At 40.0% G+C, this 14,240-nt stretch overlaps 1 protein-coding gene across 3 annotated transcripts in view; it reads left to right on the top strand.

The window, feature by feature from the left end:
• CDKAL1 (CDKAL1 threonylcarbamoyladenosine tRNA methylthiotransferase) overlaps positions 1–2,192 on the top strand; it is a 638,543-nt gene extending 636,351 nt beyond the window's left edge. For all 3 annotated transcript variants that reach the window (XM_090271743.1, XM_090271744.1, XM_090271742.1), the window contains one exon: positions 1,257–2,192. In XM_090271743.1, the coding sequence (XP_090127869.1) occupies positions 1,257–1,448 (192 nt within the window). In that variant the 3' untranslated portion in view covers positions 1,449–2,192. The remainder of the gene's footprint in view (positions 1–1,256) is intronic.
• Positions 2,193–14,240: the final 12,048 nt, after the last annotated feature.

The following is a 14,240-nucleotide window of genomic DNA, read 5'->3' as shown; positions in this document are numbered from 1 at the left end:
TGTGAGTCTGAGGAGGTGAGTCCTTGTGTGGGTTCTTTAAGAGGAACTGCTTGGGGCTCCAGCAGTTTCTTCCACTGACACAATCCCTGCTGGTTTTTGTTGCTAAAAGCTATGGGGACTTATCTTCCTGGCACTGTAACCCTGGGCTGGGAGACCTGGTGTGGGGCTGGCACTTCTTGCTCCAAGATATCTCTTGTGGATTTTTATCCACCACACATGGGTGAGAGAGACCAACCTGTTCCGTGTCTCCACCCCTCCTGCCAGTCTGGATGGATGTGGTTTCTTTAATCCCATAGTTGTCAGACTTTAATTTAACTCAATTTCTGCTGATTCTGAGTGATGATGGTTCTATATCTTAGTTGTAATTTTGATTGTTTGTGCGAAGAGGCAAGCCATGTCTGCCTACACTACCATTTTGACTGGAAATCTGATAGCTCCTTCTTACATTAAACTAATAAGCTTCTGCACAGCTAAGGAAACCATCAATAAAAGGAAAAGGCAACCTACTGAATGGGACAAAATATTTGCAAATTACATATATAATATATGATAAGGGGATAATATCCAAAATATATAAAGAACTCATACCACTGAATAGCAAAAAAGAAAAAAAAATCTGATAAGGTGAACAGAGGCTCTGAATAGACATTTTTCCAAAGGAGCCACATAGATGGCTAACCGGTACATAAAAAGATGCTCAACATCACTCATCATCAGAGAAATTCAAGTCAAAACCACAGTGAGACATCACCTCACACCTGTTAGAAAGACTATTGTTAAAAAGACAGACATAACAAGGGCTGGTAATGGTGTTGATAAGGGAACCCTTGTGCACTGTTGGTAGGAATATGAATTGGTGCAACCACTAGGGAAAACAGTGTGGGTTTCCTTACAAAATTGAAAATAGAACTACCATATGACCCAGCTATTCCACTTCGAGGAATATATCCAAAGGAAAGGAAAACACTAATGCAAAAAGATAATATGCGCTAAAACTACTCATGACAAGAAAAATAAATTCATAACTATGTGTGGTGAGGGATGCTATGTAGTCTTACTGTGCTGGTCATTCACAGCATATACAAACATGGAATCATTATGTTGTGCACCTGAAGCTAATGCAGTGTTATAAGTCAGTGAAAGTTATATCTCAATTTTTTTTTAAAGTTCTTTTCTAGGGACCCATTACATTGATAACACAATAGGACTTTCTTCGCATTTTAAAGTTATTTTTTTTCCTTATTTGTTTTTAATAGGAATTCAAAAATAGGCTTGGGAAGCCCCGGAGCTGCGTGTCGCATCCCCCTGCTGCAACGTGGCGAGCCCCCGCGTGCCCCAGCGCCGCGCTGCGAGGGCGAAGGCTACCCTGGGAGTGGGCGCTGAGGATGTCGGTGGGCCTGGCTCTGTTCGCTGTTATTTTTGCTTTTGTTCTCAAGGTCTATAATTAAAACACAACTAAATGAAGCATCTGTGAAGAAGAATAAATTCCTAATTAAAATCTTCAGTGAACAGGCAAGCGACCACATCAGTTCTAAAGGGCGATAATTTATACTGGCCTCCTTGCCGCCTCTTTAGCCACACTTCTTAATGAGGCTCACCCTGTCTCACATGGAGTTGGGCCCACTGGTATTTGATCTAAAACCTAATAACAGCTGCCTAGCATAGCTTTTAAATTAAGCTCCTTTAGGTTTATTTTTAGCAAGAAATGCAAGTGGCTGCATCTACTTTAAATCATCAGTCTTCAAGTCAGAACCGAACGTACAGTGGAGAGACTCTGATCACCTTTTCCTTACGTGGAAAAACTTTTCAATCTTTAATAAACATTTTTAAATGTATCTCCTTCTTCATGCTTTGCTTGGAGTCCCAATGCTACAAACATCTTACTTTTCACAGCAGATGTATTCCTGAAAAGTCTATGTCAACACCCATTTTTGGACCTTGAATCCTTTTGGAATGCGCAGGGGAGCCTGCCCATTAGAGGAGTCTCGGCAATGGTGGGAGGAGTGTGAGGAATCACCCACTTCTTCAGCGCCCACATGCTTTCAAAAACTGGATTCATCTAAAACAAGCTGTGCCCCTTTTCTGACATTTTGATCGATTACATCAGATGTTTATTTCTACCTGACATCATTGGCCTTTGTTAAATGAACTGACTTCTTTCACAATAAAAAGGAATTGCTATAATAAACAAATCATCAGAATTTACAGTTATTTGGACTGTATCAGCACAGGGAAATCAGGTGCCCTGTGGTTACCACAGGACATTTTTCTTCTTTAATCCTACAACCCTGTCCAGCTCTTCCTTTCATCTCAAAATGTCTCAGCCTTTTATGTGTCTTGCAAGGAATCCAAATTAAAATTTAATTATGTCATTAGTTGGTGAGTTAAAAAAAAAGAAAAAAAAACACCTTTAGTGTTGGTGCCTTTCTCCCAAAATTGGTTTGTGACTCCTAAGGGGAAATCACATTTAAAAAACAAAGATTTGCCCGTGCCCCTTGAGGGGCCCCACAGTGGGCTTCCACTTGGGGTCACCCTGGCTGTGCAGCAGGAAGAGGAAGCAGTGTTGGCAGAGCGGAGGAACCTGCCGGGCACTCCCTTTCTCGAGATAGATGCGCTCATTTCTTAGTTAATAAACAGAGTGGGTTTCTGGTGAGGTGCGTGTTTAACAAAACCTAGCAGAAGTGAAAATACCAGCTGAAGCCTAGAGTCACCCTTTATAGGACAGAAGGAAAGCTTTACACTGATTGGAGACACGAAGTTTTTTTCTGTTTCTTCAGTCTCATGCTGTCCCCACTGTTTTCCCCATTCTCACCCGCTTGTCTGTTTCTTATCCTGCCCCCTAGCTCTCTGCCTTTCTCTCCACTCTCCTTCATTTTGTTCTTCCTGTGAGAGAATACCCGCAGCCACCCAGAAGTCCCACTGCCCCCGTGACTGGCCGTGGTGGGGATTCTCGGCTTGTTCCACCCAGACCTGATTCTCTCCACTCTGCCCTGGCTGTTCCTTAGCCCCAACTCCACTGCAGCTCCACTCTGCTCTTCGGTCCAGAAAGTTAATTGGCCACTGCCCCGCAGCAGGTTGTAAGTTGCCATATTGGTGCCAGGTGGTGAGGGGGGTAGCAGTGGTCTGGAAATCCAGCATGCTTCTCGCCATGGTGCCCTGTTAGAGGGCAGGAGGGGAGAGGGAGCAGTGGGTGTCAACGACAGAGTTCTCTCATGGACAGGACCATACCTGTGACTCAGAGGGAACCCTGAGTGCAAGTGTGGTCATCCGGAGAGCTGTCACCTCTCCCTGCTGCCCCATGGGGCTGCACACGTCCAAGCCCCTGGCGTTAGGCCTGCCCATGTATCCTGCTTTGGCCAGGAAGATAGGAGTGGATGGGTCATGTCCTTCTTTGGGGCAGACATATTAACAGCCCATGTACAGTGTTCCTGTGCTCTTCCTGTACGTCCATAGCTGTGGATGTACACGCCAGTGTGGAGCCTCCCTCAGCCTGGGTCCCCAAGCGAGTGCAAGGAGCAGAGCCTCCGGCCAGCATGTGCTAGACGTGTGGGACAAGAAGGAGCTTTGTTGTGTCCAGCCACTGAGATTTGGGAGTTATTCCTACAGCCTAACCTAGCCGATTGTGAATCATACAGAATCCGTCATGAGAGGACAATTGACATGCACTTTGTAAACATAACTGATATTGTGCCTCATATTGTCTTTTCATGTTTTCCCTTAGTACCAAAAATCCTTTTGTAATTTTTCTTTTATTTTTTTTTAATGTGGCCCTCTCTGCTAAAAAGGAAACTTATAAAAATACCTGTCTTAGGCTGCTGTAACAGAATACCATAGGCTGGGTTGCTTATAAGCAATAGATGTTTATTTCTCACAGTTTTGGAGGCTGGAAAATCCAAGATCAAGGCACCAGCAGACTGGGTGTATTGTGGTCCATAGAAGGCTGCTTTCTGGCTGCATCCACAGGTGGTAGAGGGCCAAGGGCGCTCTCGGGGTCTCTTGTCAGAAAGGGACTAATCCCATCCATGAGGTCCACCCTCATGACCCAATAACCCCCCTGAAGGCCCCACCTCCCACCATCATATTAGGGATTGAGTTTCAACATTTGAATTGGGGGTGGTGGGTGTGGGGGAGACACAAACATTCCATCTACAGCAGGATTTTTTTCAATACTTTGGCCAAATTTTTTTTCTAAAGGTAAACTCTATTACAGGAAAGCATACAGATGAAAATGTACATAAATCATAGGGGGGCAGCCTGATGGATTTTAAAAAAATGAGCTCATACTGTAACCAGCCCCAGTAGACTCCCATGCACCTTCCCAGACATGAATTTTGCCCTCCAAAAGGCAACTACTATCCATATTTCTAACATTGTAGATTGCTTTGCTTGTTTGCAAACTTTATACAGTATTCCCTCACGTATCACGGGTATTACGTTCTAGACCCCCCCCCCCACGATAGGTGAAAATCTGCGAGGTAGGAACCTTACATTTATTTCAATATTTATATATGTTTTAAGGCTTTATAAACCCTTCCCATACACTTATAAACCGTTCCCAGTCCCTTATTAACCTTTCCCACTCCCTTATTAACCTTTTCCACACTTTTATAAACACTACTTATTTCTTAAACATATTCTACACCCTTAAACCTATGTAACTTTAGCAACATACGTATACATACTGCAAAATCCTGCTATATAGTTAAAAATCCGCAATAGATAATTAAATATAATATTTTTAAAAATCCTGTGATACAGTGAGGCCACGATAAGTGAACCGCGATATAGAGGGGGACTACTGTAAATAGCATCATATACATACACCATGTTATGTCTGCCCTTGCCCAGCATTACCTGTGAGTTGCATCCAGGTGGTTGTGTGTAGCAGTAGTATCTTCACTTTCATTGCCAAGTAGAATTCTGTTGTATAAATATACCACATAGTATTTAACCATTCTGCAGGTGAGTTGTTTCCCATCTTCTGGCTATTATTAATAGTGCTGCTATAAACATGTTTTGGTACACATATATATGCATTTGTTTGCTGAGCATATATCTAGAAGTTAAGTTGCTGAGTTGAGTCATCTGCATATGCTTACTTCAGGACATACTGCCAAGTGGTTTTCTTAATTGGTTGTATTAACTTACATTCCCTCCAAGAGAGAGTTCTGAATGTAATCTATTTATTGACATGAACTCTACCATTCTCCCCACTGTTTCCTCCCTCTGCACCCTTGACATTCTTTGGCAGACCTTACTCTCCTGTCTCCCATCTGTGAGTCAGCCCTATTTTAATAATAATTTTGATAACCATTAACTGTCCATCCCTTAAGTGTGCCAAATATTTTGATGTGCACTTGACAAGTGTTAATCAGTTCTGAAAAAAACAACTTTGGAATAAGTATTATTATTCCCATTTTACTGGGAAAAAAATCTAAAACTCACATGATCAAGTAATTTACCAGGGACCCAGAGCTGCTAAGCTCTAGAGACAGGACTTGAACAGACAGACTCGAAAACCCATGCCTCTATGCTGTACACTCTTCCTGCTCCCTTGTCCCCTGTCTTCCACCTGAAGTTGACCTTTGCCAACAGATCTGTATTTAGGATTGACTATGGAGGTGCCTGGGTTCTATGCAGCCCATTCTTCCCTCCATGTTATCCTGCTCCAAGAATGTGCCTGTACTTGATGCGCTTAATAAAGGGTATTTATTAATCAAGTTTCTCCTCCCTCCCTCTCTCCTTCCAGCCTTTCTCCCCTACTCCCACCCTCCTTCCCTCACTTTCCCTCTCCCTCCCTTTTTCTTTCTTTCTGTCTTATTTCCTTCACCAAGTGTGAGATAGTCAATAGGAGAATGTAAAGAATTCTTTGCTAAAAACTTTGCTTTGTTGCTGGGAAATGTGTATATAAACATCAGATTTCCATATGTCTTTCAGTCAGAACATATGCTTTTCTATTACCTCATTCCTGGGTGAAATTTCAGTGTGTATTATGTCATGGAGAGAGAATTTGAGTTATAAATGAAGCTTCAAGAGGTTTTATAATTATAAAATAAACTAGGAAAAAATGAAGGGAGAGAAGAAGAGAAGGGGAGGAAAGAAGGAAAAGAAACAGGAAAAGATATTCTACAACGTGCCCTGCCCCCAGGCGCCCAGGGAGCTGCAGTACATTCGCGGGAACGTCATGGAGATCCTCAACTCTCACGGGCATCACAGCAACATCTGTTAGGTTCATGCAAACTGCTACTAGCTCAAAACAGTTCATAATTTCACCGTTAGAATTCCCAACATTTTTTTTTATGATCCTCTATCTTTGTGAGTGGATTTTCATCAGCTCCTTTAATAGAACGCAAGTATCCAGTGAACATCGACGTGGAACAACATGTGAAGGTGATCCTACTCCAAGGTTTGAGAGTTGTGCGGTGCCCAGCAGATGCACACTCCCATTAATAAGTAATGATGGCAACTTTAGAATGAAACAAAAATATTTTTCTTTCAATTTACATGTATTACTTTTTTAAACAGTTTTTATAAGATATGAGGACATACATATTTATTAAGTTCCTAGGGGTGCCATGAAACAAGAAAGCTTGAGAACACCTGCTCTATGATACAATCTATTATAGAGAGTTCATGCCAAACTTACATTTAATCTTTGGATCTTAATCACTTCTCAGAATATTTTTTCCTTCTTTTAAAGTTAATTTATCAATAGCAGATGTTTGGTAAATTTGCGCTTGCCTTACCCCTGAGCTTGATCTTTATGATGTTCAAACCATAAAATTTAAGTTAAGGAAGTGTGAGGAGCTATGGGTCTGAATCAACCGGATTCATATCTCAGTTGTTTCCAATATAAATTTGAGGTAGATAGGGAAAAAACATGAGATTTTTGAGATCGGCAAAAGTTTGGTTTTAATTCCAGCCAGGCCACCTTCTCTTTCTGAGCCCCATCTGTAAAATAGGGGCATGATTCCATGGTAGGATCATTGAAAGATGAAATCAGCTTATCATATATCAAGTCCTGTGTCTTTGGCATATCATTTCTCCCCATTTGACTAGCCACTTAAGCCTGAAAACCAATTTTATAATTAAGGTGTTTTAAATTCTGATATTAACACCTGACCACCCAAAAGAATTATATATGGAATAAAAAGAGTCCTTCCTCAAAGGCTCAGAATCTAATTCTCACAAATGCAGCCAAGGAAGGAAAATTCAAAGAAAATGGATTGCAGCTGTATTTGAGGAGTTCAAATTAGTAAATGGCACAGAGCAGATTTGGGTGGCCGATCTTAGATCAAGAAGGAGGTTTTCCATGCCCAAAGATGAAAAGAGCAAATAGATTAATAGGCAGGCCTAAAAGTCATGCCCTCCCCCATCCTGCCTTGGGGGTAAAAGGAAATGCAGACACTATTATTCTTCATTAGTTTTCTGTCAATTACTTCCTACCAGTACTGTTTTCTAGAGCTCTACAGCCAAAAGATCCTAGCTGTGTACTGTGTAGCAGTTGAATCAAAGGGTTTCATTTGGTCTCTTATGGTCTTCCTAGTATATGGGCATCTGAATACATTTATGTGCACTGATGAGGCAAGTGCCCAGAAAAAATACATGCATATGTGTATATGTATGTATGTATATATAATTTTTTCCATATATACATTTATGGGGGAAAAAACTTAGACCAAGGTAAGGGAAAAGTTGGAGTTCAGAAAGGCCCAAAGAACTAGGAATATTACTTTTGGGTTTATCTTATCTGCTTTTAATATGACTAATTAATCATAACAGCAATAGATGTTATCCCAGAGTATATGATTCCAAGGTCCAAGATTTTAACTTCTGTTTTTACCCCATTTCCATAAAGAGGAGTAAAACACATATGATTTTTAAACATACCTAAAGCTTTTCAGCTACTGCACCTATAAAGCATATTCACTTACAACACATTATACTTGGACCTAACCTTTGTGAACTAAAGCATACCATTCTCATAAGTAATGAATCTAATTACAAATACAGCTTCCTCTTAAGTTGAGTGTTATCTCTCTCAAAGAGTCACTTTGGAATGACTCTGGTGACAATCCTGAAAGTAATTCCTCTTACTATCTTGTGAATCTTTGCCCTTGCAGGAAGAATTTGGGTGGTTGATGATCTCTACTCTTGGAGGTGTAACTTGTTTTGAAATTACCAGAAGTAATTTAAACATATCTGGTGAGTGAAGCATAAGATTGAACTAGGTGTATTGATAGAGGACCCCAGGAAAATTCTTTTGTCAGGCTTGGTTCTCTTAAGAGAATGCCTTGCACATTTGTTTGTTTTGTCCATTAATTTTCTCTTATAGGTGAGATCACGTGGTATTTGTCTTTCACTGCCCAGCTTATTTCACTTAGCATAAAAATTTCCAGTTCCACCCATGCTGTCGCAAAAGGTAGGGGTTCCTTCTTTCTGCTGTGTAGTATTCCATTGTGTAGAACCAGAGGCATGGAAACAAGGAACAGACTGACAGCGACTAGAGGGAAACGAAGAGAGAGAAAAGGGAGGAGAAAAGGGGAAAGGTCTAGTCAAGGAACAGGTATAAATGACTCATGGACATGGACAACAGGGTGGGGATTGACTGTGGGAGCAGGGGGCAGGTGGGGTAGGGAAGAGCAATGGGGGAAAATTGGGACAACTGTAATAGACAACAATAAAAAAAAATGCCTTGCAGCAAGACTTTCTTCCCATAAACACTAGACTTTCCTTCCCCTAAACAGCATGCACAAAGAAAAGTCTTGGACCAAATGGCTTCACAGGTGAATTCTAAAAACATTTCAAGAATAATTAACGTCGATCCTTCTCAAACTCTTATGAAAAATTGAAGAGGAAGGAACACCGCCTAACTCATTCTGAGGCCAGCATTTCCCTGATAGCAGAGCCAAATAAGACACTATAAGAAAAGAAAATTGTAAACCGAAATGTTCTATATGAGTATAAGTCAAAAATAAACAAATTATTTGCAAATTTACTTCAATAGCATATTAAAAGAATTATTAAACATGACTAAGTGGAATTTACCCCAGGGATGCAAAGATGGTTCGACACAAAATCAACACATTGTAATACAACACAATGTAAAGCAACACATTGGTAGAATGAAGGGGGAAAATTGTGATCACCTCAATTGACACAGAAAAGGCATTTAACAGAGTCCAGTGTCCTTTCATAACACAATCCCTTAGAAAACTAGTAGTAGAGGGGAAATTCCTCAACACAAAGGATATTTATGAAAAACCCACAGCTAATACCATATGCAAGTAGTGAAAGGCTGAAAGCTTACCTGCTAGATCAGAAACAAGGCAAGGATGCTTGCTTTTACTGTTGCTATTCAACATTACATTAGAAGTGTTTGTAAAACTGTAAGTGAAGAAAAATAAATGAAAGGCATCCAAATAGGAAAGGAGGAGGCAAAGCTATATTTACATATGACCTGGTTTTAAAGAGAGAAAATCCACAAGAAAGCTTCTAGAGCTAATAAATTCAGCAGAGTTGATTACAAGATCAACACACAACATCAATTGTTTCTATACACCAGGAATGAACAATTCAAAAAATTTTCAGAAACAGTTTTACTTACAATAGCACCTAAAATAATACTAAGCAATAAATCTAACAAAAGGACTAAAAGACTTCTATATTTAAACTACAACACATCACTGTAAGAAATTTTAAAATACCTAAATAAATTTTAAAAATAACATACTCATGGATAGGAAGACTTAACATTGTTAAAATGTTAATCCTACCCAAAGCAAACTACATATTCAACACAATCCCTATCAAAACACACCTTTCTCACAGAAATGGAACAGCCAACCCTCAAATTTATATGGAATTTAAGTGTGCTCCAAATAGCCAAAACAATCTTGAAAAAGGAGAATAAACTTGAAAAGCTCACAAACACTTCCCAAGTTCAAAATGTACAAGGCCACTATTAAAACAATATGGTAGGGGCTTCTGGCCAAGATGGAGGCCTAGACAGACATGCTGCGTCTCCCTCCACAACTAAGAAGGGATACAACTACTTCAAAACTAGAGACAACCAGAAGTTCCAGAAAATTGAGGTGCATGGAAGTCCAACAAACAAAGATATAAAGAAGAAATACTCATCCAGACAGGTAGGAGGGGTGGAGCCGGGGTGGAAAGAATGCAGTGTGGTGGCGGCAGCAGTGGCAGCAGTGGCAGGACAGCAGAAAATGAAGTCACACATTTTAAAAAGTCAGGAGGGACACCTGGGGAGTGCTCCCAGTACCAGACCAGACTGTGCAGCTCATGATCCCAGAACTGGGGAAAATAAAGCCTCATTGCTTCTGACTGTGCAAACCAGTGGGGGTTGGGGCAGAGGAAGTAACTGCCAGTCTCTCAGCAGAGTCCACTTGTTTAAAGTGCCCCACAGTCCTAAAATGTCCGCAGACCCACCCACTCTGGGAACAACATCCAGGGAAAGAGCTAAAGAGGCACCAGTCCCATATGGAAGTGAGAATAGTGCCTGGAAAAGGGGCAAGTGCTGAGCAAGTGCCATCGTTGCCTCTCAGATCCCTCCCCCCCATATAGTGCCACTACATGGTAAAATAGGTCACCCTGTATGGATGAATTCCTAAGGCTCTGCACCTTACTATATAACAGGTGCAACAGCTCTACCTAAGACACAGAAGCAAACAAACACAGGAGCCTGTCAAGATGAAGAGACAGAGAAGTATGGCCCAAAAGGGGGAACGGATCAAAGTTCCAGTGGAAAAACTAAGCGACGAGGAAATAGCCAACCTAACAGATGAAGAAATAGCCAACTTAAGAGACTAGAGTTCAAAACACTGATGATAAAGATGCTCACAGGCTTGACAAATATGCTTAAGTATGGCAAATGCATAAGAGAAGAAGTGAAGGCTATGCCAAATGAAACGAAGGAAAATCCACACAAAACCAATGGTGAAGAGAAGGAAATTGGGGTTCAAATCAATGATTTGGAACATAAGGAAGAAAAAAGAAAATGCATAAGAGAAGAAGTGAAGGCTACGCCAAATGAAACGAAGGAAAATCCACACAAAACCAATGGTGAAGAGAAGGAAATTGGGGTTCAAATCAATGATTTGGAACATAAGGAAGAAAAAAGTCAACCAGTACAGAATGAGGTAACAGGAATTGAAAAAAATGAGGAAAGGCTTAGGAACCTCTGGGACAACTTTAAATGTGCCAACGTCTGTACCACAGGGGTGCCAGAAGGAGAAGAGGATGAGGACAAAATTGAAAGCTTATGTGAAAAAATAATGAATGAAAACTCCCCAAATTTGGCAAAAGAAATAGACATACAAGTCCAGGAAGCACAGAGAGTCCCAAACAATCTAGACCCAAAGAGGATCACACCAAGACACATCATAATTAAAATGCCAAAGGTGAAAGATAAAGAGAGAACTCTAAAAGCAGCAAGGGAAAAGAAGAGAGCTACCTACAAAAGGGTGCCTATAAGACTATCAGCTGATTTCTCAAAAGAAACTTTGCAGGCAAGAAGTGACTGGCAAGAAGTATTCAAGGTGATGAAAAGTAAATACCTACAACCAAGATTACTCTATCCAGCAAAGCTATCATTTAGGATGGAAGGGCAGAAAAAGTGCTTCTCGGACAAGGTAAAGCTAAAGGAGTTCATCATCACCAAGCTGTTATTAAATGAAATGTCAAAAGGACTTACTTAAGAAAAAGAAGGTCAAAATTATGAACATTAAAATGACAACAAACTCACAATTGTCAACAACTGAATCCAAAAAATAAGAACAAATTCCAACTAAGCAAAGTAGAATAGGAACAGAATCATAGGTATGGGGAACATTTGGAGGGTTATCAGCTGGGAGGGGGATAGGGGAGAAATAGGGAAAGGGTGCAGGGATTAAGAAACATAATTGTTTGGTACAAAATAGACAGGGGAAAGTTAAGAATAATATAGGAAAGGGTGAAGCCAAAGAACTTATGTGCATGACCCATGGACATGAACTAAGGGGGGTGGGATTGCTGGAGGGAAGGAGGGTAATGGGCAAAGGGGAACAAAGGGGAAAAAAAGTGGGACTACTATAAAAACAATAAAATATACTTTTTAAAAAGCAATATGGTACTAGCAAAAGAATAGACATAAAGATCAACAGAAAATAAATAGATTTCAGGAATAAACCCTTACATATATGGTTATTTAAATTTTTTTTTAAGGCTGCCAAGACCAATCAATAGAGAAAAGTCAGTTTTTTTAAGACCTGTGTTGGCTCCACTCCTATTCAATGTAGTCTTGGAAATTCTAGCCATAGCAATCAGACAAGAAAAAGATATAAAAGGCATCCAAATTGGAAAAGAGGAAGTAAAACTATCATTATTTGCAGATGACATGATTGTGTACATAGAAAACCCTATAGACTCCACAAAAAAACTACTCAACCTAATAAGTGAATTTGGCAAAATAGGAGGGTACAAAGTAAGTGTTCAGAAGTTGAAGGTATTTCTGTACACCAACAATAAAATATCAGAGATAGAAACTAGAAAAAAATCTCACTTACTATAGCAACAAGAAAAATAAAGTACCTAGGAATAAACTTAACCTCGGAGGTAACAGACCAGTTCTTGGAAAACTATATAACATTGAAGAAAGAAATTAAGGAAAATACAAATAAATGGAAGCATATACCATGCTCATGGATGGGAAAAATCAACATCTTTAAAATGTCCATACTACCCAAAGCAATTTATAAATTCAACATAAATCCCTATTAAAATACCAGTGACGTATTTCACAGACCTAGAACAAATACTTCAAAAATTTATATGTAACCAAAAAAGACCCCGAATAGCCACAGCAATCTTGAGGAAGAACGCAGTAGGAGGAATCACAATACCTGATGTCAAACTATACTACAAAGCCACTATAATCAAAACAGTCTGGTATTGGCATAAGAACAGACATATAGATCAGTGGAACAGAACAGAGAGCCCAGAAATAAACCCAGGTCTCTATGGTCAACTGATATTTGATAAAGGGGAAGGAATATCAGATGGACTGAAAAGAGCCTCTTCAACAAATGGTGATGGGAGAACTGGACAGGGATGTGCAAAAAATGAAACTAGACCACCAATTTACACCCTACACCAGAATAAATTCAAGATAGATCAAAGATTTAAATGTAAGCTGTGGCACCATAAAAGCCCTAGAGGAAAACATAGGCAGGAAAATTTCAGATGTCCCACATAGCAATATTTTCGCTGATGTATCTCCTAAGGCAAGCAAAATAAAGGAAAGAATAAACCAATGGGACAACATCAAACTAAAGAGTTTCTGCTCAGCAAAAGAAAACATCAGCAAGATGAAAAAGGTACCAACCATATGGGAAAATATATTTGCCAATGATACCTCAGACAAGGGATTGATCTCCAAAATATATAAAGAACTCATATGACTCAACACCAAGAAGATAGAAAACCCAATTAAAAAATGGGCAAAGGACCTGAACAAACACTTCTCCAAAGAGGACATACAGAGGGTCTATAGGCATATGAAAGAATGCTCAACATCACTAGCCATCAGAGAGATGCAAATAAAAACCACAATGAGATACCACTTTACACCAGTCAGAATGGCCATCATCAACAAATCAACAAACAACAAGTGCTGGCGAGGATGCGGAGAAAAGGGAACCTTAGTGGACTTTTGGTGAGAATGCAAACTGTTGCAACCACTATGGAAAACAGTATGGAATTTCCTCAGAAAAACTAAAAATGGAACTGCCTTTTGACCCAGCAATTCCACTGCTAGGATTATACTTGAAGAATCTTGAAACATCAATTCAAAAAAACCTATCCACCCCTATGTTCATAGCAGAGCTATTTACAATAACCAAGTGCTGGAAACAACCTAAGTGCCCATCTGTAAAGGAGTGGATCAAAAAACTGTGGTACATTTACCCAAAGGAATACTATGCAGCAGAAAGAAAGAAGAAACTCCTGCCATTTGCGACAACATGGATGGAACTAGAGAGTATTATGCTTAGCAAAATAAGCCAGGCAATGAAAGACAAATACCGTATGATATCAACTAATACAGGAAACTAATGAACAACACAAACAAAAGAGCAAAACTGAACGAGAAACATGTAAACAAGGAGCAGACTAACAGTGACAAGCGGGGAGGGGGAAGGGAGAGAAGGGAGGTAAGAGGGCGAAGGGTCTAGTCAAAGAACATG

Source organism: Furipterus horrens, unplaced genomic scaffold (genome assembly GCF_987537825.1).
Source record: "Furipterus horrens unplaced genomic scaffold, mFurHor1.1.pri manual_scaffold_3, whole genome shotgun sequence".
Lineage (NCBI taxonomy): Eukaryota > Metazoa > Chordata > Mammalia > Chiroptera > Furipteridae > Furipterus > Furipterus horrens.
The sequence above is the reverse complement of the archived record's forward strand: the minus strand, read 5'-3'. Positions and strand labels throughout refer to the sequence as shown.